The sequence below is a fragment of the Gouania willdenowi genome, chromosome 20, assembly GCF_900634775.1.
Source record: "Gouania willdenowi chromosome 20, fGouWil2.1, whole genome shotgun sequence".
NCBI classification, from domain to species: domain Eukaryota; kingdom Metazoa; phylum Chordata; class Actinopteri; order Blenniiformes; family Gobiesocidae; genus Gouania; species Gouania willdenowi.
Window position 1 is genome coordinate 11,874,559 of NC_041063.1, and position 25,275 is coordinate 11,899,833.

Genomic DNA, 25,275 nt, shown 5'->3' on the forward strand with positions numbered 1-25,275 from the left:
CTTCATGAAAGCGTAAAATCCTTTGAGCGATATCTGAAATCCAGGTGTTTACATTATCAGTTTTTATTGCGCTTTTTAAATTTTGTGCATTTCCAAGCATAATGGAAACGCAGCTAATGACAGTTTATTTGTGATATTTAATAAAGGAAGCAATATAGTCGTGGTTTGTTGAACAACACATGCTAGTTTTGGCAAATTTGATTAGTTGTGTGTTTTTTGGAGTTACTGCAAATTGTACAGTAGTTTGTAAGTCTATAATCGTAAAAATGTAAATGCAATTAGACATTAAAAACACACTATTGTAAACAGTGTTGGGAAAGTTCATTTTCTACATAAAATGAACTAGTTCAGTTCATAGTTCATAATTCAAAATTTTGAACTAAATTCAGTTCCAAAAAATTAACGAGCTCATAGTTCTTTTTTTCCCAATGTGTTGCTGTGAGCATAGTACATTCTCAAAAACATGAGGAAATACTTGCTGCTTGAATGGTCTTTTTTAATGAGGAATTATTAACACAAAAACATTTCTGAACTTCAGTATACTTTTACACAAACTGAGGTATGAACCAGGCTGACGTAGGAAACTAAAGACCTCAAAGTGCAACATTGAAAGTGTAAAACATTGAAACATTATTCATCTTTTCCTGACGTGTTTGAAAAAAAGAAAAGTTCTAGAACTTGGGTCATAAAGGTGCAATAATCAGCCCAAATGAATAAGTAAAAAACAAAAAAAAGAGTCAGTTAGAAACCAAGGTAATGGACAGTGTTACTACTTTCTGTCCAGTGAGTGAAAATACCTCAAGATCTGTCACTGGTTACAGTGCACTTAAATAACTATAATAATAACTGGAAAAATAAATAATAAACAACACTGATTGTAAATGAAAAAGGCATCCTAGAATTCACGACCTTAAAGAAAAGTAAGACCTAGTCTCTATTTTTTTTCAAAGCTTTTCAAACTCCACTGAATATTCCTGCAAGGACCACGCCACAATGAAATGAGGGTTTACGTTTAATGAAAAGGATATTAGATGAAATGGATGAATGAGGGTAGAGATGAGGCAAGCAGCCTTCTGAATCTCTGGTGGCTTGGCAGGAATGTGACTCAGTGTGGGGTTTCTGTCTTAGGAAAAGACTCACCGAGCCATTTGTGGACCCCCCCAGATAATCCCTGAAAGAGGAGAGGACAGAATGAGGGAAGAAGACATGAAACAGGAGGATAGATGGGCAGAGGGATGAAGTCTGAAGGTAAATAGGGGATTGGAATGATGGGAGTTAAGTCAGGGTAAAGATGGCAAACACGGTGGGTAGGTTGGCCAGATAAAGGTATTAGAGGAGTATTAGTGGAGTAGTCCTGCTTTGACACTAATTATTTTTAATGCTTTTTAAAATTTCTGCTCCGAATGGCTCATAAATCTCTAATAACAATCTACATTGATGGCAGTGGTTCCCAAACTTTTCACAGTCCTGTACGCCTTGAGACATTTAACCTAAAGCCATGTACCCCCTACTGCTGCACACTTAACATAATAATATGTCTTTATAAAAAAAAAAAAAAAATATATAATCTGTAAGCACACATTAAAACATTTTAACCAGAATTCTCACGTTTCTCTTATTTTGGAAAAAGAAATCTACCAAACATTTGTTTTTAACAAATCGCAGTAACACAACATATTCATCAACATGAAACTGTGACATACAACTAGTTACGACTTTAATGAGAAGGGTGAGGTTTAGAGGATGAACAGAACTCTGTAATGTTTGGCTGAGTTTGAGGGATTCTGAGTTTTAAATTGTTCTCCACGCAAAGTCTCATTCTGTATGTTGTTTTCAAAGCTTCATACAAGTACATGTTACCATAGCAATATTGCTTTTGTGATATTTGTGCTTTTTTGATCAGATTGTTTCACTGTCACCACCAGTCTCAGGCCAATGTGTATTTTGTGGCAATGCATGGAGGCTCCTGACTGCTGGTCTATTTATATTCTGGTTTCCAATGTTGTCCAATTGTTTTACATTTTTATTCACATATTAGTACAGCACGATTTGTAAAAAAAAAAAAAAAATCCTTAACTTTGCCAAAAAAAGCATGAAATTTGGCACAGATACTCTCTAAGGGCCACTATTTTGGAAAAAGGCGTTGGCCACTCAAAAATTCAATATGGCAGCCATTTTTCAAGATGGACGCCATTGCTATTCAATGGGTAACATATAACCAAAACATGCTCGGATCGAGCCAAACAAGGTGTCAGTGGAAAGATCTGGCCCGCCCGAGTCCGAATATGTGCATCCCCCCGAGTAGAGTCAGGACAAAAACTTGGAAAATATCCAAAAATGCTCGGATCTGGTCAAATGAGGTGTCAGCGGAAAGGTCTGGTCCTTCAGAGGCCGCGTAAGTTTGGTGTTTTCCTTCACCAGGGGTAACCTCAGAGGAGTATGAGCAAAAGGGAGCGACTTTGATACTGCTTTCTCCCTTTGACCGAGGTTACCCCTGGTGCAGTAAAACACAAAACTTCCGCGGGAATATAACGCGTTTGCTGGTGCCACATTTTTTACAAAACAAGCAATTTTTTTGTACCGCGATTGAGTCCTGACTCTACCCAGGGGGGTGCACATATTCAAATTCGAGCGGACCAGACCTTGCCACTGACACCTCGTTTGGCACGATCCGAGCATTTTTTGGTTATCAAATAACCATTGAATAGCAATGGCGGCCACCTTGAAAAATTGCTGCCATATTGAATTTTTGAGTGGCCAACGCCTTTTTCCAAAAAAGTGGCCCTTACAGAGTATCAGTGCCAAATGTCATACTTTTATACCAAAGTGAACGATTCTCTTGAAATATGCAATTAATCTGCTGCACTCTACCCCCTGTGACAATTTGCGTACCCCTGGGGGTACCCGAATCCCACTTTGGGAACTAAGGTTGACACCTTAACCACAATAATGCCAGTTTATAACAAGTTCTAAACAACAAAAAAAGGATAATGGTCTTACCCAGAAGTGTAATGATGCAGCCTAAAATAGCCAGCAGGGCGCCAGTGCTCAGTCCGGTCGCTGTGTAAGCCACGGCTCCACAAGACAACGCCACGCCGTCGGAGTCACACTCACACACACGCACAGAGAGTGTGTTTGTGCTGCTGAGTGCAGGGTTTCCACTGTCCAAAATTAGCACAGGCAGTCGATACACGGGCTGCTCCCTTCTCTTGAAGCCACCTCGCTTTGTCAATATCGATGCTGTATTATCTGCACACACACAAAATATATAAATGTATATATATATATACATATTGTATATATAAAAAGGAAAAATATTATGAGTATAATGTAAATTGTAATGAACGCTGTATCTAATTTGCACTTTAAATGTGTTCTCATGAAATGAAAATTGAGCTGCAAATGTACAACTGGCAGGAGAATACGCTTCTACTCTGTGGTAATTACTGTGCTTTGGTTGTGCAGTTTGAGATGATTCTTACAATATTAAAATCATGAATGCCAACAGATGGTATCATTAACACATTTCATTATATGACATACTGTGGCGTCTCTGCCTGGCCTTGACCACCTGTTGGCTAATAACAGCTTTGGCAACGTGGTGAAATCCTCCTATCTTTTATGAAATCCGAGCATACGAGAGAGGTAGAGGCTGCGTACAGAACAATGCCCCATTACAGCAGCTAAAAATGGAAAAACCACAGTTATGAAATGGAAAAACCACAGCTATCAGTGGCTAGAAAGGCTGTTTCAAGCTGCGCAGGCATGGCTGAATATATAGATTTGCCTTGAAGGACTAGTTCTTAAAGTCTTCTGTTTATTTGATGTTCACATTGCCCTCACAAGACTAAGAACAAATAAAAAGACGAATACATTAAGCATTGGGGGGGTTGGGTTTTTTTTTTTTACATTAACAATTCTAAAAGGTGTGGACATCACTGAAGTTTATGGGTTCTGTTGGACTTATATGAATCCAAACCACATCACATCGCAGTCAAAATAGAAGAATAGAGTTTTGATTTTATTGTGAAATTGCATTCTCACAGGGAACATTTTTCTGTTCTTCAAGTGAAGATTTGAACCAAAGAACATGTTTAAATATTGAAGTCATGTTGGAGAACCATCAAAAAACACAGTTTTTCTTCTTGTGAATTGCAAGGCGAGTAGTTTTGGATAGCTTAACGTTGTGACTAGCCTTAATCATTGTCATTTCCGCAAATGTATTAAGTACAAATTTCACAGACCTTGTGCCTTTGGTGTGATCTCAAAACCAACAGTTGATGCATACTAAGTTCTTGGATAAAGTTGAGTGTCTGAAGTAACACAATTAAAGGTTTTGGTTAATGTATGCTTTCCCAAACTTGCTTCTACTGAGTAATTGCATTAAGGTCCACTTAAGCTAGCCCAATTTAAAGGAAGCACTAAGGTTGTGAGACTTATAAACTAAAAGAAAACACTTGCCTAAAAGGGACGCAAGTTAAGTCGACCTCTGAAGTAAACAGTAAACTACTATAATTCAAATATTTATTTTCAGACAGCCATATTTAGGTGATGGAATAATGTAATCAGTAATCAATTTGAAGAGAAGAGTGCTTTTTGTTTAGTTTTTTGAAGAGGTTGCCATAAAATACAGTTAAAGGTGCAGTCTGCAACTCATATAAAAAGTTACTTTTTTTGTCATGTTTGCTAAAGCTGTCATTATGTAAGGATCATTGGCAGATTGCCAGAATGCACCGCAACTGCTTGAAAGGTAATTACTGCTCCTTGATTTACATTATGTTTGATTTGTAATTGTTACACTAGAACTCTGTAGACAACAATGTTGTTCATGTGCGCGCCGCAGCCTCCGCGTGGGCTGCTGTAAGTGGTTGGCTGTTGTTTGCTGCTGCTGCTGAGGTGTGTGCACATTGAGAGAGAAAAGCGCTGCAGTAATATGCTTTTAACAGAGCATGTTATATTACTGTGATGTTGCTGTCTGGCTAACGTTAGCTTGTTAGCTCCTCTGAGGGAGGGACATTGGAAACTCTGAAGGTAGGGCAAGAGAGCAGCGGGGAGGGAGGGGGAGAGAGGGATCTGAAAGTCGCGGACTGCACCTTGAAGTACACTAACTGCATTCAACACATTTCTAAGAACTACTGTAAAAGGCAAAGGCAGCCTTATTGATCTCCACATACACAGAAATCACCTCAGAGAATGAATCCATCGGGCCAGAGCTTTTTTCCCCTAAAACCAGCGGGGAATAATGTAAGTGAGTAATGATGGAGTGAGGCACAATTATTCTGTGTATACAGAGCTACAGTTCATGCACTCGCTTATCCTTTAGGAGAAGTTGGTCTCTCTTTGTGCACCATAAGGTTTTGTATGAAGGTTGAAATGAAGCAATTATGACACAAAGACACAAATATCTTTAGTAATGTGCACGTTTTCTGCTCTGATATCGAATCAGAGCCTTGAAACAAGAAAGATAAGGAGCAGAGATAGGGCAATGAATTGTGTTATCTGAAGTGGGCTCCAGTTGTGAATGAAAGCGGTTTTTGTGTGACTCAGTTGTTGCAGAACAATAATTTAATCAGCAGGGTTTGGTGCACTGAGAGGCACTAGTTGCTTATTGCTTTCTCCAAGTCATACTGCACAGCGAACTGTGGTCAGAAGCAGGGCTAATGTTTAAGGTGGTAGTAAACAATGCTCAGTGTGTAAATGTCCACGTCTAATGGAAGGAAAACACTTACCGGTACTCATTATGCATTGAATAACAGACATTTTTATAACCAAATAAAGCACATTTCAATGTATTTAAATACACCGATTTAAAAACAAGAACAGTTTCAAATGTCAAAACAATATTTTCAAAAATATAGAGAAAGTTTGCAATTGATCCAGGGAAGTAGCTTTCTACAGCAAGGATTCTGAACCAGGCTATGCATATACTCTTAGGGGTACGTGAGCAGAGGTATCAATCTGTTTTCTTGACATAACAAATATATTCAATATTTTCTTTTTTTCGTGCTTCCTGGTATTCCTGCTCATGTCTTCACTCCCAGTTTTGTCAGTGTTTTTGAATCCTTCCTGTTTGGCACTGAGGTGTGCCGTATTTCCTGAATGGCCCTACATCAATACCTGAGTGTTTGGACACAGAATGATTGCTCTCTCCACTTCATCTTATAAGTTTTTTTTTTTCATTTTTTTTACCTAGTACAATACTTATTTTGTATTTCATTTATTTAGTTTTTTGAATAACTTTTCAAACACTACTCCTGTCTCTTTCTAGATCTGGGTCTTCCACCAACACACTGTACTTATGTATCTTTAGACCTAAATTACATTCATGTGATGGGTTGCTTATCGCTTTAAGTTTAGGTTGCTTTTACCCAATCATCGACTCTGTCTAATGTCTGCACTGACACTGGGTAAGTTTGATACAAAACTTATATTATTGTTCAGGGGTGGACTGGCCATCTGGCATACCGGGCATTGTCCCGGTCGACCCAAAGTGGGCCATTGTTTTTTTGGTTTCATTTTGACGAGCGAGTGGAGGCAGACATGGTAACATGTGGCCAAAAATTGTCCTAAAGTGTCAAAAACATGGCAAGAAAAGAGTGAAAAATGACTAAAATGGCCCAAAAGCAGTCAAGATTGGCGAAAAAAATGAGGAACCAGGTGGTACGTAATGGCAAAGGATAATGAGCAAAATGTGGTAAACAATAGTGACAAAAGGGCAAAATGTGGAAAACATTAGTGAAAAAGGGCCAAAATGTGGAACAAAAGAGGCAATATGTAAGTAAAAAAGAAAACAAGTTGTATTTATTGGGCAAAAGCTAACTTATTGGGATGAAAAGTGGCCAAAAAAATAAAGAAAGGGCAAAAAAATGGATAAAAGTCTCAAAAATGGGACAAAGGAAGTTACAAAATGGCCAAAGGAAAAAGAGGTTAAAGTTTAAAGAGCCACATGTTGAGCATCACTGACTTAATAACGGCTTCTACATGGTGTCGCTGATAATGCAGTGGGCTGGTCTGGACAGAAAATGCCAGGGCTGAATTTTGGTCCCAGTCGAACCCCGTTGTTGTTATATTTTACGGTTAAATGATGAGTTGGGGAAATCAGGAAATCTATGCAGGCATTGGGAGAATATGCAAATGCCACAAGAACCAAAAATTAGTAATTATCTTCTGAACAATTATACCTGCTAAATATTAAAGAATGATCAATTTCATGATACTAAACGTTGCCAAACCTTTATTATCTCGCAGTGTGAAGTTAAGGTTTCCAGCAATAGGTGCAGCCAGAGAGAAAAAAAATCGGTGACCACTTGGAGGTTCATCTCTATCCACAGCACTGATTGTCTGGATAACCTGAAGACAAGAAAACATAAAAAAAAAAATACATTAAGGCGATCAGCTGTAAAAGGTGATTCATTGATTGATGTGTTCATGCAGCGTGATTACGCTGTTGTTGTCAGCTAATGACAATATTAAAATCCCTCTTACGTACGTACATAAATGTATTATTCTGTGTAAGAAAATTAAAGAAAAAGCAACAACACTGTGCAGGAAAAAAAGGGTCAATTCAACCTGACTTTGATTGATGGAAATTATTTGTTTCATAATGATAGTCTTTGGCTTTGTGTCATTCATCTTTTTAAAAACAGTGAGTGCTTATTTGGCAACAGCTTGGCAACCTCTTAGGGATAAGAGTCTCTATTGGCAAATGGTTTCTCATGGGCAAATTGTTTCCCAGGGATAAATCGTTCTCTTCTTTTGAATTCCAAAGTCAAATTTAATTAACAATTAACCCTATGAAGGTCCGTCATGAAATAACCGTTGGATTGATTTATGGTATGAATGCCTCCCTCTAAAGCAGGAGTAATGAAAAGCAATAAATAACATATTTTACATACATTAATATGATGCTTCATGTAAAAAAAAAATACAATCTCAAAACAGTATTCATGAGGAGCAAGAAAAAAACACCTATAATTAATCCCATCAAAGTTGACAAGTAACAGTGTCACTGTTACTTGTCAGGCGTGTCAAACTCAAGGCCCGTGAGCCAAATCCGGCCCCTCAAGAGCATCTAATTTGGCCCGAGGGAAGACTAGTAAAACAAAAACATTGATAAATAATGTCAATAAAGTTTGTTTCCCAGTATTTTAGTAACTTCATTTAGAAATTCAATTAAACTCCCTAATTTCTATAGTCAATGTGTTCATCATACAGTAAATGACTGCAGTAATCTCAAATTATTTTCTGAATAATCCCAATAATCCCACAAATAATCCCACCAAATTCCTACAAATGACAAGAAATAAGATCATTTTGATATCAAGATCCTTGAGTTACTGAAAACTCAAAATGAGGCACGATGATGTTAAATCTGTGTCTTTTTTTGGTTCAAATTCAAGTCAAAATGGGTTTGTACGTGGCCCCTGAATTAAAACGAGTTAGACACCTACATTAGATGTAATTGCCAGAACACAATGGCCGTTATTTATTAACCTTACGTCAAAACGAGTGCAAATCTGAGTGCAAATTGTGTCGTACGACAGGATCAACGAGGGACTTACGACACATTCGTATTTGACCAATCCCAACATACAAATGATCGGGCGTTGATAAATGCAGCGGCTGAATTGAATCGTCATTAACATGTTATCCTCTCAAATATTCCTGTTCCGAGGCCCCGCCCACTGAGGTCAAACATTGGCAAAGAAATGAAACGTTTCCCAGATAAAAATCAGCATTCTCACAGCTGAGGTGAAGAAAAACAAAGATGTGCTTTTCGATAGTGTGAAAACTGGAATTTAAGGAGCTCATTTTAAACGCTCTGTGGAGGAGATGAACGGAGGAAGTGAACAGTGTTTCCGTATTGGAACGAGTCGGGCTGAGGTTCGAGTTCAAATCTTAATAACTAACTTAACCAATGGCTAATGATGGTTTCAATGACATTTTACTCACCCACAGCCTAAAAGCATATTTCCCTGGTATTTGATCAAGACAATAAAGTTGCACTTTTGACAATATATCTGATGTCTGCAGTCATTTTTAAGTGCATTGAAAAAAAAAAATCAAAAATCGAATCGAAACTCGAATTTTTCTTTAAAAAATCTGAGATTTTTTTTTAGGCAAAATCCCTTAACCAGGGGCAGATAGTTGCCTGATCCTTTTTGCCACTATATCATTAATATTCTGACCTTCTGGCCTTGAAATGCAAAATAGAAGCTTATGTTTGTCCACTGCATGTTGCGCTGATGCTGTACAAAATTAATGCTTGCCTTACACAGTCAGGCATCCCTATTTCATTATTACAAGCAGGAAAATGACTCATGATAAGAAGTGATGCTCGAGGCAATGCAAGACAAGCATTCATATCTATGCGTGAAATAAGTAAATACTTTGTTTGTTTTGGCCTGCTTTAATTTGTCTCTGAACTCAGGACTAACAAGAATCCGACTCCGCAGCTATAAATAATGTAAGAAATCAAATAACCAACTAAACCAATTTATTTACACCCAGCAGCATGCGCTTCAATGACTTTTTTTTTCCTTACATGCAATCTGTAAATCAAGTTATCTCTCCTTGGCTGATAAAAAATGAATAAATACTACGCCTTCAGTTCAGTGGCAAGCTTCGAGATGAAGAAAAAAAAAAAAAAAAAATAGGCAAATCTTGCTCGGCACCTGCTGTGCACGAGAAGGACATCAACACAACAAGCTGCCATATGGACAACAAATGATAGCCACCGCCCCGGCCATCAAAGTGGGTGTTACCATAGCGCCGTCCTTTATTTTCCATCAAACCCTCTCAGTGCTTTGTGGACAATCTCGAAACTCACACTATTGGCTGTATCCCAAGAAATCTCTTCAAAAGCAATTACCGATAAATGATCACATTTCACAGGCTTTAAAAACCCTAAGTGTAACATTAAGACAATATGAACATTTAAAAAATCTAACTATAATATGGCAGGGGGAAAAAATAGGACGAAATAAAACTCCATCAGTGCCGAGATGTGGATTATTAGTTGTCAGCTGTAAATAAATGCTGCTGGTTACAAGCTGTCAGGTATTAGGAGTTTGTGTAGGTGGTAACCAAGAGCCTGCCAGTTATCAAAACTGGCAGGGAGAATAAAAAAATCTACCCTAATTTTCAACAAAATATAAAAATAGTTGTCCTTTTATCCATAATCATGCTGTTTTTGTGAGTTTTATACAATTGCAGTGCAAGGGAATTCATATTCACAGATAAAATGCAGGGTATCTTTACTCTTTCAGGAGCATTCAGGGTGTTTATACATATGCACAGACGCAGTGTTTGTAGTCGCTGCTCGATGCAACAACTGAAATCCTACACATGCCGCGTCTGCATGCTTGACTGAGCATCGCGGAAAGCCGCTATTGATCCTCAGATCATAATAACTCAAATGCGACTCACTCTGTTATGGAAATTTCCCCATCTGATAGAGAACGTTTTTTCTTTGCGGCTCTCACACTGGCAATGAAACCCATACACAACATGAACCCTTTGATGTCCCACTGAATATTGCAGATGGATTTCGAGCTTATCTCCAGAAAAAAAAAAAAAAAAAAAAAAAAAGGTTTGCCATTCCTCATTGCTTAACGGGAGGACTTTAAATCATCCTTAAATCAAACACTTTGTAATGTATAATGCCTTTCATTAGTGCGGCTCTGATGCAATGCGTCCCAAAGAACCTTTGCACGGTGAATCCTCTAATGGGTTGAGTAGGAAACACGAGGAGAGAGGCAGGAACGCAGACATAAATTCTCGCTGAAAGACATTAACGGCGGCGGCCACAGACTGATGCCTGTCGCAAGGCTTGAATGAAGAGCCCAATGAATCACCGGATTAGAGTTTTGTTGAGTTTTGTGTGAAATCAAAGAGGATATTTCAGCACAAAGGTTTTTATTTGTTGCTTTGGAAGATTAGTAGGGCATTGTGTATAAACAGACATGGTTGCAAACAGCTATGGTACTGAAAAAGTGAACTTTTATCAAATTAAACATAAATGTATGATAAATGTGTAGGTGATGTATGAAATATGCTTGTGCTTGTACCAATGAACCTCAAATAACGAAAAGCCTTGAGGATGAGGGGAAACATAATAGTAATAGCTAGGGCTTGTAGCTTACATGTGAATAGAGTGGGAGTGAATGTGTCAGGGTTGGGGTCAAATACATTTTTCAGTTACATGTTCAATCACAAAAAAAAAAAAAACAATTTACTGAGCCTGAAATGAATAACCTAATAAAAGTTAACATTCCTCTCGTGTTAGCTTACTGTTAGCATCTCTAAAATATACTAAAAACAAATATCTATCATCTAATTTCATCCCTATCTCTTGATTACGCTGTTAAGCTTCTTAATCAATGAAAAATGTAGGTTATAATATTTTTGGTGTGGGCGTCTGAGCATTTTGTCAGTATACCCCTCCTTCTTAAAGGGGACATATTCAAATTTCTCTAATTTTAAAACTGTTCCCTGTGGTCTAAATGACATATCTGTGCTGGTGTTTGGTCAAAATATAACATGAATGAAGCAACAGAAAAGCTTTAATATCATGTAAAAATGAGCGCTCTGTTTTAGTGGGTGTGTCCCTGGATTTGCATAGACCTCCCCCTTCCCCACCCCTGTCTTCCGCGGGGTGACACGCACTAAAGGTGCGTTCACACCGAACGCGACTGAAGTGACTAGATTACATTAAAAATCAATGTGAATGATGCGACTTGAAGACCTAGTCGCTCAAAGTTGAAAAATTTGAACTTTTCAAGTGAGAACTCCCCCGTCCTTCACTGTCTGTATAGCTGAGGCTGCAGCCCCTCCCTCCTGCTACAGTGACACAGCTGCAGCGGGAGACTTCCTAAGTTTACCGGGGCAAAATTAAAGCGGTTAACTTCTTGAATAAAGCTACATTCTGAGTGAACTCATCCTTTAGTAACTCTGTTTGTTGATCATTTGAAGTGTGAAAAACAATGGCAAACTTTCGCAAAAATTTTCATCAGGTTGGGGGTGGAGTCCATGGGTGGAGTTACCAGCGAAGGGGAGGGGATTTTCTTTCCCGATTTAGCTTGTGACATCACAAACCTAGAAAATTTGAAAGAGAGCAATTTTATCTGTGTTATAAGACTTACACAGACCGCAAACTAACAACTGGGTGGTTTTATTTCACATTTTGTGTGCCGGTGGACACTCAAGTTACCTCATATGTGATCAGAAAAACTGCAATAGTGGATTTTTCATAATGTGTCCCTTTAAAGAGGTAAAATGTGGGAAAGCTTGATATGGAAGTATATTTTAATAGTTGTTAACCACATATGTGTATAAGTGTGCATAGAACTGTAACATGGTTTCCCAGTTTTGCATTATATTATAATTGACAATTTTTATAGAATTTTCATGACAATTACAAATACAAAGTCAATTATTTGATTTTTTCCTCTCCATTGGCACTGATGATTGCTCATGTGGAAATTTTGGGGTTTTTCATTCAAATATAACTTCATATTTCATGAATGCCTCCAGATAACTTGTTGTTTTTGACACAATATAAATAAAGTTGAATTAAATATGACCGACTATAATCAATCGAGTTTCTCAAATGAGATACATGTACCTCTAGGGGTACGCAATGGCACTACAGGGGGTACTTAAAACAGAGAGTGTGGAAAATTAATGCCTGTACAAATAAATCAATCCAGGAGCTACAAAAAAAGTGTTTTTTTTAACTGTGGGGTTGGGACCCCATGCGGGGTCGCGTGGACTTTAAATGTGGTTGCCTGAATTTTGTGCAAAATAATAAAAAACATTTTTGAATTGTTTTAACCTTAATCATCTAGTTCAACTAAAATGCAATAAAAGCATTTTATCTGAGCTCAAACAAGATCAAAAAGGAACTCTTGAAAACAAATGTCTTTGGATTCGCCAGAAATTCTTGATATCAAAATGGGTCACGATCCAAAAAAGGTTGGAAACCACTGTATTAACACTGTTTCTTTCCACTTATTTACAAAATGAGATTCTTTCAAATATGTTTTTATCACTCGGTCATTCCATCACTATACTCTATAGTTGTGTTCACCTTTTTCTAAGCAAAATGTTGTAGTCAGACAAAAGGGGGTACTTGGATTCAGAAATAAGAGAAAAGGTGGTACTTGAGCCAAACATGTTTGAGAACCACTGCTCTGTAAGGTCAACAGTTGGAGTTCATGCAGCAAATAGAAACTAAAACGGAGAACAAATCCAACTTTTCTGGAACAAATTGGTTAAGTGTAGTCAACAATTGGTACTCATCAGTTTTACAGTCTTGGATCTGATGCCAGACATGGTGATGCCATCATGATGATTGAGCTGAACCTTCTTTTTGCACCCTGATTGTTCACCTAGCAGTTGCAGTAAATCCACAAACGACACTCTGCCAACTCAAATCTAATGTGTCTGTTCTGAATGGTGTAGGGTGGAAACAATCAGGATTTAATCCTTCTCACGACACCTTAAGTATGTTAACGGCCTAAAATGGCGATAATTCACTGCAACTGTGACACAGAGCATCTGTGCTACTTCTTTGCACTCAAAGAGTGGAGTAGATCAGAAGTGCAGTTGCATCCCTATTACGAGTAAATTATAACAAGCGAAGAAAAGCGATTTCACTTTGACGCTACACAGCACTACTTAATTGCAGTTTTTTTTAAGGATCTAGTTTGAAATCTCACTTTCTCTGTAAAGATGAATTATCTCACGCTGACCAGGTTGAGATTCATCCGCCAGCAGACATGGGCATCTGGCAGCCCGGGGGCCACATGTGGCCCCCATAACAAATCCTTAAAGATTGTATTTCAAGAAGTTGGAAGGCAAGGCAAGGGAAATTTATTTGTATAGCGCAAAAAGTGCAAAACATTCAACAGCTTAAAGGAATATAAAGGAATATAAAGCCTGACATAATTCACAAAATAACTCCAGAAACACACAAATCGACAGCAAAATGCACAAAGTACACAACAATTTTGAAAAATACACAAAATGACTCATAAAAACACAAAAAGACAACAAAGACAGACACAACAACCACTTAGACAAAGAAAACACCTACAAAAACACATTATAAGATAGTTCTAAATACACACAAAATGTCAACAAATTTGCACAAAATGACAGGAAAATACAGAAAACAACAACAAAAATACAGTGACCCCAAAAACACACAAAAATCAACAAAAAAAATGCAGAAAAATACACATAATACAACAAGAACACAACAAATAACAAAAACACACATAATTCCAAAAACACACAACATGACTCTTAAAACACAAAATGACAACAAAGACAGACACAACAACCACTTAAACCCTTAGACCCCAAAACGTACAAATCGAAAAAAAAAAAAAAAAAAGCAGGAAATGACAGAAAAATACACAATTACAACAGGAACACAACAAAAAACAAAAACACACAATAACTCCAAAAACACACAAAATTAAAACAAAGACATACACAACAACCACTTAAACAAGATGACTACAAAAACACACACAAAAACACATTACAAAATAGCTCCAAAGACACACAAACTGTCAACAAAATTGCCCAAAATGACAGGAAAATACAGAAAACAACAACAAAAATACAGTGACCCCAAAAACACATAAATCAACAAAAAAAAATCCAGAAAAATGCACATAATTACAACACAAAAAATAACAAAAACACACATGATAACTCCAAAAACACACAAAACTACTAAAAACTGACAGAACATCAAAACCACAGACAAAGACAAAAACATTTTTGTGGCCCTTGCTGTAATAGAGTTGCCCATCCCTGTCCTACATCTTCAACTCTTTAATCTAAGCCTCCAAAAGCCCTATTGGCCAATGAATCATACAATAGGATCAAGCTGGCTCCATCAAAGTTGAGCCAGAGTATAAATAAGCCTTGTGTCAAATAGGTGGCACTCGTTGCCATGGGGATATGATGGCTGTCACCAGGATTTGTGTTGATGAAGGCTTGCCTGTTTTTCACACCTCTCACTCCGCACTACTTGGTCTCCACTTCACGTGACATTGATGCGCAAGCTGTCACCCACATGTGACACCCATAACGTTCATGTCTGACACGGCTGTCCCACTAAACACATTTTCACATACACATATAATGTATAGATTTTATTCCCAATCAATTTCCTTCATTTAACAAAGTCATGTGTCTTTGATCACTTATTTCTGATTTACTTTGTGAATCTTTTGCAACACACATACAACCATTTATGATGGTGACAAATCAGTAATGCTAAAGCTAAAGTAGTCTCCTAATGAGAGCTGAAATTAAATTTTCACTGTTATGTGTTTTTATAGAACAAACATCACATTGCCACATTCTAATGTTTTCCAAGTCCCATGAGCCTTGACACGTCAATTTTCATCTCCCACTTCGTTGCATCACCAATAATAAACTGATAATATGAATTATTAATGTAAATGTGAACATGCACAGGCTTCATTGAAAGTTGCATTTAAATTAAAAGTTAAAAACTTAGGACCTTGAAAAGTTCAAATCTGGCTTTCATGTCATTTTGTGTAAGGCATTCAACTGCTATCGCGACTCCCGAAAGTAACAAAAAAAGAAGGAAAAATAAATATTTGAATGTCGTAGGATTGTTGAGATGAACAAACAAGGCCTCTGGCAGAATGCTGGTTGACATATTAAGACAGTCAATCCTAATTCTTTAAAAGATCCTGATAATTAAAGAACGAAAATAAGTTATCACATCTTAAGAGGCCAGGTTTTCTCGCACAACTTAAACTTTCCTGTTCAGACTTTGCAAGGAACAATAAAACATTTAAAAGCGGCTATACCTTTTAATGTAATAAGTCTATGAGAGAAAAATCTATAAAATACAGGCATGGTCTCAATGGCTTCCAACATTATTGGCAAGGTAGTACAGTGACTGGAATTTTTTCTTTCCCACACAGTGAAGGAGGCTTCAACACAACACAGAGTGATTCCTTTTCAATTAAGCAACAATGCTTCAGGTGGTGAGGGAGCGTCAAACCACAGCGAGCCAAGAGACTGTTAGGAACTAGTATCAAGAATGTCTGAATAGATTTTTGCCTAAACTTTGTGTATGCTTCATAGTAATTCCTCCCTTGAAACCTTGTTGTTTTTTCTTTGTAACTTTTAAAGACTGTGGTCTTTACATTTAAAAAAAAAAAAAAAAAAAAAACACTGAGGGGCAGATTCACTAAAGGTTTAGTATTAAAACGTGTGTAAATGTCACTCCATGCGCTAATAAGCCGTACAAACCCCAGGGAATTAGGAGTGCACGGCTGCTGCACGTTGCAATACGCCCTCAATCCATTTAGCGCGTATCCCTCTGATGTATATGCATAGTGGGCGGAGCTCACAAATGAATTAATGCAGTGGGTGCAATGCAATTGATAAAATCTGCAACTGCTTGCAGTGATTGTTTTAGCACCGGAAAATAGTACGATTTTCAGACAAGCAGGTGCAAACAAACACGCAGAGATCCGCTGCAGTAAATGTTGACACAAATCACAGCAGAGATGGAAAAAAAGGCTCCAGTTAATCTTTCTAGCATAAGAAAATAATTCAAATAAAACAATAGTCAATATTAACATCCACTGAATGAGAAAATAAAGTGTGAGTAAAGTGTGTGTGAGGGAAAGAAAAAAGCTGTGGAAAGCCGTGTGGAGTCTGGTGTGGCTGCGGGGGAGAGAGGATGCTGCGCGCGCTATGGACAGTGATGTTTTGACCGTCAAACTCTGGTGTCGCGTTGATGGAAGGAGCATCAGGCCAGAATCAGCTGATCAGATGCTCAATGTTCACATATGAGAGAGTGGTGACACAGTGCTCCTCAGGAGGTCAGACCTGCTGGATGATGGTCAGTAGATCATCTTCAAATGGCAAAGACTGATTGACAAATATGCCTATTTTTCATGGACTGATCAGAGCAAAGTTACAGGACCTGACGGAGCAGCCACATTAAATTAGGGGCAACAAATATCATTAGGTTTTAAAGTTTTTTGTTTTGTTTTTTTATTTGTTTATTTAGTTTTCTACATTATTAATTGTTTGTGCAACAGACAGAATTTCATCTGTCACCAATTTAACTTCCTCAAATGTCCTTGTGTGCATCTGTGCACTCACGTCTCCACATTGAACGAGCAAAACGCTCAATTAAATAGGGCTCTCCACCACTTCTGCACATGCACTACTAATTGCTGCAATCTGAGTGAATTCTTCGCAGCAGTTGAGGAAACTGTGTCATCAAAGGATTTAGGGACGTAGGGTTTACCACCCTTTTTTCAGATCTTAGTGAATCCACCCCACAGTACATTAAACAGCAGAGTGTGGCCAGCAGTCACAGTGTTTGGGTTATTTAAACTGGATAGTGTAAGGCAGGGTTGGGGTCAATTACATTTTTAAATTACAATTCTCCATGTTCAATTACAACTCAATTATGATTACATTGGCCAACATTTTTTTTACAATTGAAAATATAATTAGGTTTTATTCCCATTACAAAAGTTACAATTAATCACACTACTGAGCCTTTAATAAATAACCCCATAAAAACTAACCTTATTCTTGTGTTAGCTTTCTGTTAGCATCTCTTATGATAACAGGTAAGTTTAACCAATGTCTTAAATCAGCTATTTTATTAATTATTACCATATATGTATAAGCCATAGAATTGTAAAATGGTTCCCCAGTTTTGCATTTCATTAAATTGTAATTGAAAGTAAATGGTAAATGGTAAATGGACTTGATTTTATATAGCACTTTATCACCACACTGAAGCAGTCTCAAAGCGCTTTACATATCAGCTCATTCACCCAATCACTCTCACATTCACACACCAGTGGGACAGGACTGACATGCAAGGCGCTAGTCGACCACTGGGAGCAACTTAGGGTTCAGTGTTTCGCCCAAGGACACTTCGACACATAGTCAGGTACTGGGATCGAACCCCCAACCTTTCGATCAGAAGACGACCCACTGCCACCTGAGCCACGGTCGCCCATACCAATTACAATTACAAAGTAAACTAGGCAAGACCTGTATTTGCAAAGCTAATACATATTTAGCAATTTGAAAATATTGGCAAAAATGACAACCTGTATCTGGAATTGTTGACAAGTTTGTTCTTTTTACTAATTAAATTGAAAGTAATATTGCAGGAAAAAAAAGAGAAGACTGACCTTGACCTTAAATATGACCTTGAGCGATGGTCAAGGTCACACATTGAAATGAAATGTTGTTCAATGGTACCAGTCTGAGCACTGAATCTCAATTTGTGGTTATAGGGAAAAAGTATTTTTTGTGACGTCATGAACTTTGACCCCTTCCGATCATTTTACTGGTAGGTCGTACAGCTTCGGTCCGATAAAATACCCCACTTGAGATGAGTTTTTCATAAATGTAAGCATCAAACTTATACGGTAAATATTCGTAGAGATATGGGACATTTTGTTTTTTGACACTTGAAGCGACCTTGACCTTGACCTTGATATTCCGGCTCCAAAAAAGGTCGACTGCACATTCTTGACATTGCCCCTATGAGATGACATACGTGCCACATGAATAGCCTAAAAGGAGTTCTACGACAAAGGAATTGCGGAAGAAAATGAATAAGAACTCCTACATTTTCAATTGGCAAATACAATTATCTGAACTCAATTACAATCCAAGTATGACCACAAAAGCAACATTTTCCAATTATGACTACAATGATAAGTACGTCATAAATGTAATGAATTACCAATTATGCAATTACAATTATAATTGACCCCAACCCTGGTGTAAGGCAAGATTATGTTGTCAACTTAGCATTTATGCTTTAATACATGTATAAATCTTTTTACATACAATTACTTTGGTTAGTCTGAGACATCAGCCTTGCTGCATGTTATCTTAAATTCAAAATTTTGCTTTAAAAAAAAAAAAAATGAAAAAAATAGGAAGGATTTTTTCATGGTTAATCAGGATATTGGTACTGGTAAAATGTGTGTGTTAATGGTATCTTTACCAGATAACATCTTTGCTTGGAGTGCAAATGGTGAAATCTAATGGTTTTCTTTAAGTTAAGATAAACTAATGGTTCAGATGTATGAGTAGAATTCCATTTAGTCTGCTTTCACAAACTACTTCCTTTCTCTCGTTTTACTGGGAAGCAGACCTTTCCTCACATCGGCCTTTGAAGATATGCTGTTGCCAGGAGTTACGATCTACAGCCGGTCTCATCAAATACATCAACAAAATAATCAGCGTGTATAAAAGGCATTTTATTTGCAATCCGTGCTGGCAGTATTCCCAACATACAAGATTTAAGCAAGCTATGATATTTAAACATGTATGCATTATGTATTGTATTCTGATGTATAGGTTCTTGATCTGTCCAGTTTATTGGGCAGCACAGTGAATTAATTACTAACAAGAGGTAATGACTTGCTCGAGAACGCTGTGATAGCATACAATGGGCCAGAGAGCAGGTCAGGGGCCGCAGAATACCAATTCCACTCATGTATGTAAAAGTTAAGTGATACAACGTGACCTTCCCTACTTCCGTATCCCCACTGTCGCTGCCCTCTTCCACCCAATCATAATATCAGTTCATATTAAGACAGAAAACAGACGGGCCGGTGATCCGTAACAAGTGGCATCCTTGGAGAGAGCTAATGCCACGGGGCGGCCTTAATTAGGACTGAAAAATGGTAGGTAATTGCTTTCCTGCACTCTCTGTTAATCTGTGTTACCAAGCTACCGAGCCAACACACGTCCCAAATGGCAAATGGTATTATTTCACCTTTGATTCAGCTGTTAATAAGCCAATGGGTGTGACAGCTTTACAGAATACCAGACATGCCCAATACAGCCAACAATCACAGCCAAATGTACAACAGGAATAAGTTCCTGTTATAACATATGATATTGTATCTGTGTCTGAGGCGTACAGTATGTGAGCAAACACAAATCTGACACCTAGTTGTAATTCAGTGTTTTTGCATTCCAAAGTCAGCCCCTAATTCCCTTTGCTCGCTATGTGTTTTTTGGGTGTAATTTAATCGAAAAATTCCAGTTTTGCCTTGCCTTCATTATTCAGTCTGAAAGTGCAATTCCGCTGCTGCACTTCAAGTGTAGCCAAACAGAAAGCAGTGCTTAAATGGTACTGATAATTATTGAATTAGTGAAAAGAGAAATAAAAGAAAGGACTTCTTAGTGGCATTTTTTTTTATTTCACTCTGACAAAGGAGTGAAAGGAGGCCAAATAAATCGTGCTGTCATACTTCTCTTTTTTTCAATGGGATGGTAACAAAAGCAGCTAATTATTTTTCTTCAAAAGTAAAAGTACTTAATACGTAAATTTTATTTAACAAATTTGAGTTTAAAAAAAAAAAAAAAAAAAAAAAAAAAATTGAAGCTACTGTGAAGGCGCTGTTGCACTTTTGCTTAAACCTGGGTTTAAGCTTGAAATTGTACAATGGCAGAGCCTCCTTTACTTTTTGTTTTGGGATAGTTCTATGCATTTTCTTTAAAAAATCTGAGATTTTTTTAGGCAAAATCTTCCAACCCTAGTTCTAAGTCAAACTGAGGATTCTAGGCCTCTAAAACATGATGTTAAATTAATTAATTATGTGCCCATTCAAAATATACATGTAACTCTATTGTGGTTTATTATTACATGTATACTAATTGCATAATGCAAATAATTGCAGCAGCACAGAAAGGTCATTAGTGCACATTTTTGAGATCTCTTTACCAAATGTGTAAAATATGCTTTTATGGTTTTAAACGTGTTTGTATTGTAAGAGTGAAGCTCCTTTGGCTCCTCCAAAACACTGACAATGAACATATAGTGTCTGGAAAGCAAAACCTCTCTTCATAATCTCAACTACAATGACACCTTTGTGAAGGCTGAATATAGGTCGGAGGTATTGTACTGAAACTAATGTGAAGCAGTTGTTGAATGTAGATAATTATGGCTCATTCAATTTCAAAATGATGGGCTATTATTTCAATCTAAGAGTGTCACGATTGTACAACAAAAGATGGGATAATTTGCTAAATAAAGAAGAATGCTCATTGATATCAGTAATTTTGACTTATATTATCTCTGTAATAGGAGAAAAATACAACAAAAACATTGATAAAAATATTTTTCCCAGTCATCTCTGTTGTGACTGTAATGCCGGTATTACACAAATCTCCGACACATTACGAATGCCAGGAATTTATATTCGTGACATAGTGCCTTACATTTTAACGCCACGTACAACACAATACAAAAAATGCAACCATCAAAATTTTGAAAAAAACACTCAAATATCGCTAAAAAGTTTTTACGTTCTCATGAGGCGGTATTTCAGACATTTCAATATAGTGCGATGGAAACACTTTTTCTGCAAAAACACGTCACAGGACGTGACCTACCTGGTCACATGACCACTTCTCTCCGAGTAAACATGTGTTTGGACAGAAGAGGAGGCCGGGACATTTCTTAGCGTTATAACTAAAAAATGATTAGTGCTACATTAGACGTGAATCAACAAAGGAATACGGAGTGTTATAAGGAGGTTGGGAGCATGCGTCTTCCTGTGCCGAAGTCTCGCGGGATGAGATTTCACGGTAGTTGCGAGCAGTGTTGTGCTAGTTACTGAAAAAAAGTAACTAGTTACTGCTACTTCATTCACAAAGTAGCTCAGTTACTATTTTGATTACTCACACCAAAAAGTAATGCGTTACTGGAAAAAGTAACTTTTGAGTTACTTAGAATTAAAGAATGTATTATTTATTTTGGGTCATTTGTGTCCATACAGCTTCATATCAGCGCTGTAATAATATAATCGATCCACTGTTGATCAACTGTGCCCCTGTATTAACATTGTTTTGGACAAAAGCCTCTGATAAATGAAATGTTATTGTTTATAATCATTTACATTAACAGTGCTAAACTCTGCTCAGTAATATTTAAAAACACCTATCTGACTGAAACACTAAGTATTCTTTCAATACCAGTTTATTTACCTGAGACCAGCGGAAACTGAAAATGTTACAAGGATTTGTGAAATAAATAAAACACAAAACAACCTGATTATTATTCAAAATCAAAGATCAAAAATTAAAGTGGCTTCAGCATTATAACCAGGTTGTGTTTAGCCTTAGCATGTTCCCTTACAGCTTAAGTACAAAAACTAGCATAATGTTAAGCATAAACACAAAACCTTCTAAAATAAATAAATTAAAGCAATCTGAATAACATTCGGAAAACATTTTGACCAACTCTGCTTTACAAAAACTGCTATAAAACAACCATAAATGATGTGCATATAAAGCACAAAACAGCTATGCAAAAATTAAAACTGTAATTTTTCAGCCTTAGCACAGTAATGTAAAGTAAGCTGTGCGTATTCCAGGTGCACATTCTGCTGTTGAAAATGCTCATAAAAATAAATGTGGAAAAACAAATTCACAGCATTTTTCTCAGCTACACAATGCTACACATATCAGGCTAACGAGCTGCTGTTAGCAGTGACTCAGCAGCAGCGACAGACTTCTTATTTACAGCAACATACCGTGCAATAGCTTTGCTGACCTGTCCCTGGATAACAGTCACAGTCCGTTAAAATCCATACGCTGTTGTTTCGGTGCAGAGGCTTCCATCACGTCCACCAACGCAGCGTTAGCTTAGCTTGACCGATGCATCTTTTGGAGACAGGTGAGTAAAATAATACACGTATTTCCACTCTGAGAAGCACATCCTGCTCTCGCATTGACTCGCCATGATTAGCGCACGTGATGTAAACAGCTGACAATGCTTCTTCTTCTTCTGTTTTACCGTGTTTGGCAAGGCGTCCCGTAAAAATATGTAGCACCACTGTAAACAGGAAGTACACTGCAGCTAGCAAAGGAACGGACAAACACACCATATTGTAATGGTAACGGCATTATTTCTTTTAAAAAATATTGCGTTGTGTAACCCCAGTATTAGGAAGACACGTTACCCATCTCAGCCATATTAATAAATGTGAATAACATTATTCTTTTTATTTTTATTATTACTATTTTATTGAATTCCCTACCATAAATCCAATAACTCCCACCGTAAGGGGTGTGCTTAACTGGTGTCACTCAAGCTTCGACATAGGATTGCTGTCTGTTAGGTAAATACATGTGCAGGTAACATACATCACGTCCTATATCTTCATGGATAATTCCGTCACAAATAAAATACAGAAAAATGCAGAAATTTCCCAAAAAGAAATGCAGGTGGGTTGGCTGGTGATCAATCCAAACAAATATAAAATATACAACAGCATGTATAAAAATAGGAGAACTCCACGCGTTATTGTTGTGACTGCGTTTTAATTATTTGCTTGAGACATTTTTTCTGCATGCAACCACATTTTCACACTGTTTAATGTTGGAAGTCTCTCATCTTTCCTAAATGTTAGAATCAGCTTCGAGCTACAGCGTCTCAATTTGACTGCAATGTTTTAAGACTGTAACAGAACAGAATTTGAATGAATCCGATCAACACGGGTGCGTATGCCCGGATGGAGGCCTAGCTCCGTCACCAGCAGCTCCATGGTTTACAGCTGAGCTGCTCCCAGCTGCACCTTGGGGGCTCAGCCATCACCGCCATTGAATAAGCAATCTGTCTGCTTCAGCTGAGTAATTACAGATCTGCTGTACCTTTTCCTGCTGATGATGCTGTCACAGGCAATGGCTGTTGCTATGTCCTTAGGGTTGCTGTGATTGTTGGGGAATGACTTTGTTTCAGACTATGCAATAATTCATCAGCTTCAAGCGAGGAAGAAGTGTACAAATGTTCTACTGCTTTGGCAAGTTGAAGGTATTGACGGGTGATAGATAGTTGCTTTTGTGGCTCTAAATGTAAGATCGATGAGCGAACACAAGCCATCGAATGAGAGGTGGCAGGATCATTACCCCAAATTAGGCAATTATCTGGCGAAAAATGTTTTTTTTTCAGTAATAACAGCAACTAATACAGAGAAGTTTTTACTCTTTTCTTTTTAAAACAAGGCAAACCCTCAGGTGGAAATCTGAGAAATTTCATTTAAATTCAGACACATCTGGTTGTGTTTAATGAACCTTAGTTGTGAGTTCAGAATCATATGTGACAAACATATGTCTCATAAAGATTCTCATGAATCCTCAGACTATTCAAAAGGCTTCTTGAAAAAGAAAGAGACCCATTGTGGTCAAAAGCACGCACACAAACACGTGTGAAATACAGTCTCTCAGTTGTGCAAATGAAACCATTTGCTATTCCGGCTCACCCTCCCGTGAGCACAGTGACAAACAACTGCAAAATATGAATGCAAATAACATATTTAAAAGGCCTAATAGCCATTTCCAACACAATGCATCATTCTGATCAATTGTACTTATTCAGTTCTACACGCCTCTTTTACCCTTCGCCTCTGATTGCATTTTCTAAATGCCAAGAGCAGACGAATCGCCGCCACAGACACACAAGTCATTTAGCAACGAAGAGGCCAAATGCTAAATGCAGAGAAAATGAAATGCACGGCTGGAGCATTTTTTTGCTTTTTATAGCTTCCTGGACCAAATCCCCAAGGTTTATCGACCTACACCCTTGCCTGGTTAACATATGATGATATTGTGATTTGTTCTCTGCTTCATGGCAATCATCTTATAACACAAATTCACAAATGTTTAAAACATAAGTGTTGCAGAACGCCACTCCATCCCAGTTTGAAGTATCGTATTACACAAGGAAAACATTGTAGATTAAGACCACAGGCACAGTTGAGCCTATCAATAATTTAGCACGCTTTGGCAGGATAGAATAAGGGTACTTTCTGTAACAGCACGTACAATACCTATCATTAAATCTTCAGGATGTGTCTCATAATAATAGCGCCATCTCCCTGGAATGACCTTGAGCTGTGAAGGGAATCTGTATGTGCACGGTGGGATTGTTTTGAGGAATAAAAATGTGTTCTAATGGCTTTAAGAGTCAGCAGGAGGCCTTTAAAAGTTGAACTTCTGGTGAACATAGAAAGAGAGAGAAAAGCACGACGGCTGGAGCGTTGGCAGATCTTACCTGTCCTGGAATTGCATTTTCACAGAGGAGAGTTTCATAGTCGATGGCGAAAACAGGGGCATTATCATTAATGTCCAGTACTGTGATGAGAGCAATGCCCTTTCCAATTTGACTCGGGTCCTCTGAGAAAGACAGAGAGAAAAAAAGAAATACTG

At 37.6% G+C, this 25,275-nt stretch overlaps 1 protein-coding gene across 1 annotated transcript in view; it reads right to left on the minus strand.

Moving 5' to 3' along the window:
• LOC114454050 (cadherin-7-like) overlaps positions 1–25,275 on the minus strand; it is a 192,430-nt gene that overhangs the window by 19,881 nt on the left and 147,274 nt on the right. The window contains exons 9-11 of the mRNA XM_028434147.1: positions 25,121–25,242; positions 7,233–7,350; positions 3,001–3,249 (exon numbers count right to left, since the gene is read on the minus strand). Coding sequence (XP_028289948.1) covers positions 3,001–3,249; positions 7,233–7,350; positions 25,121–25,242 — 489 coding nt within the window. The remainder of the gene's footprint in view (positions 1–3,000; positions 3,250–7,232; positions 7,351–25,120; positions 25,243–25,275) is intronic.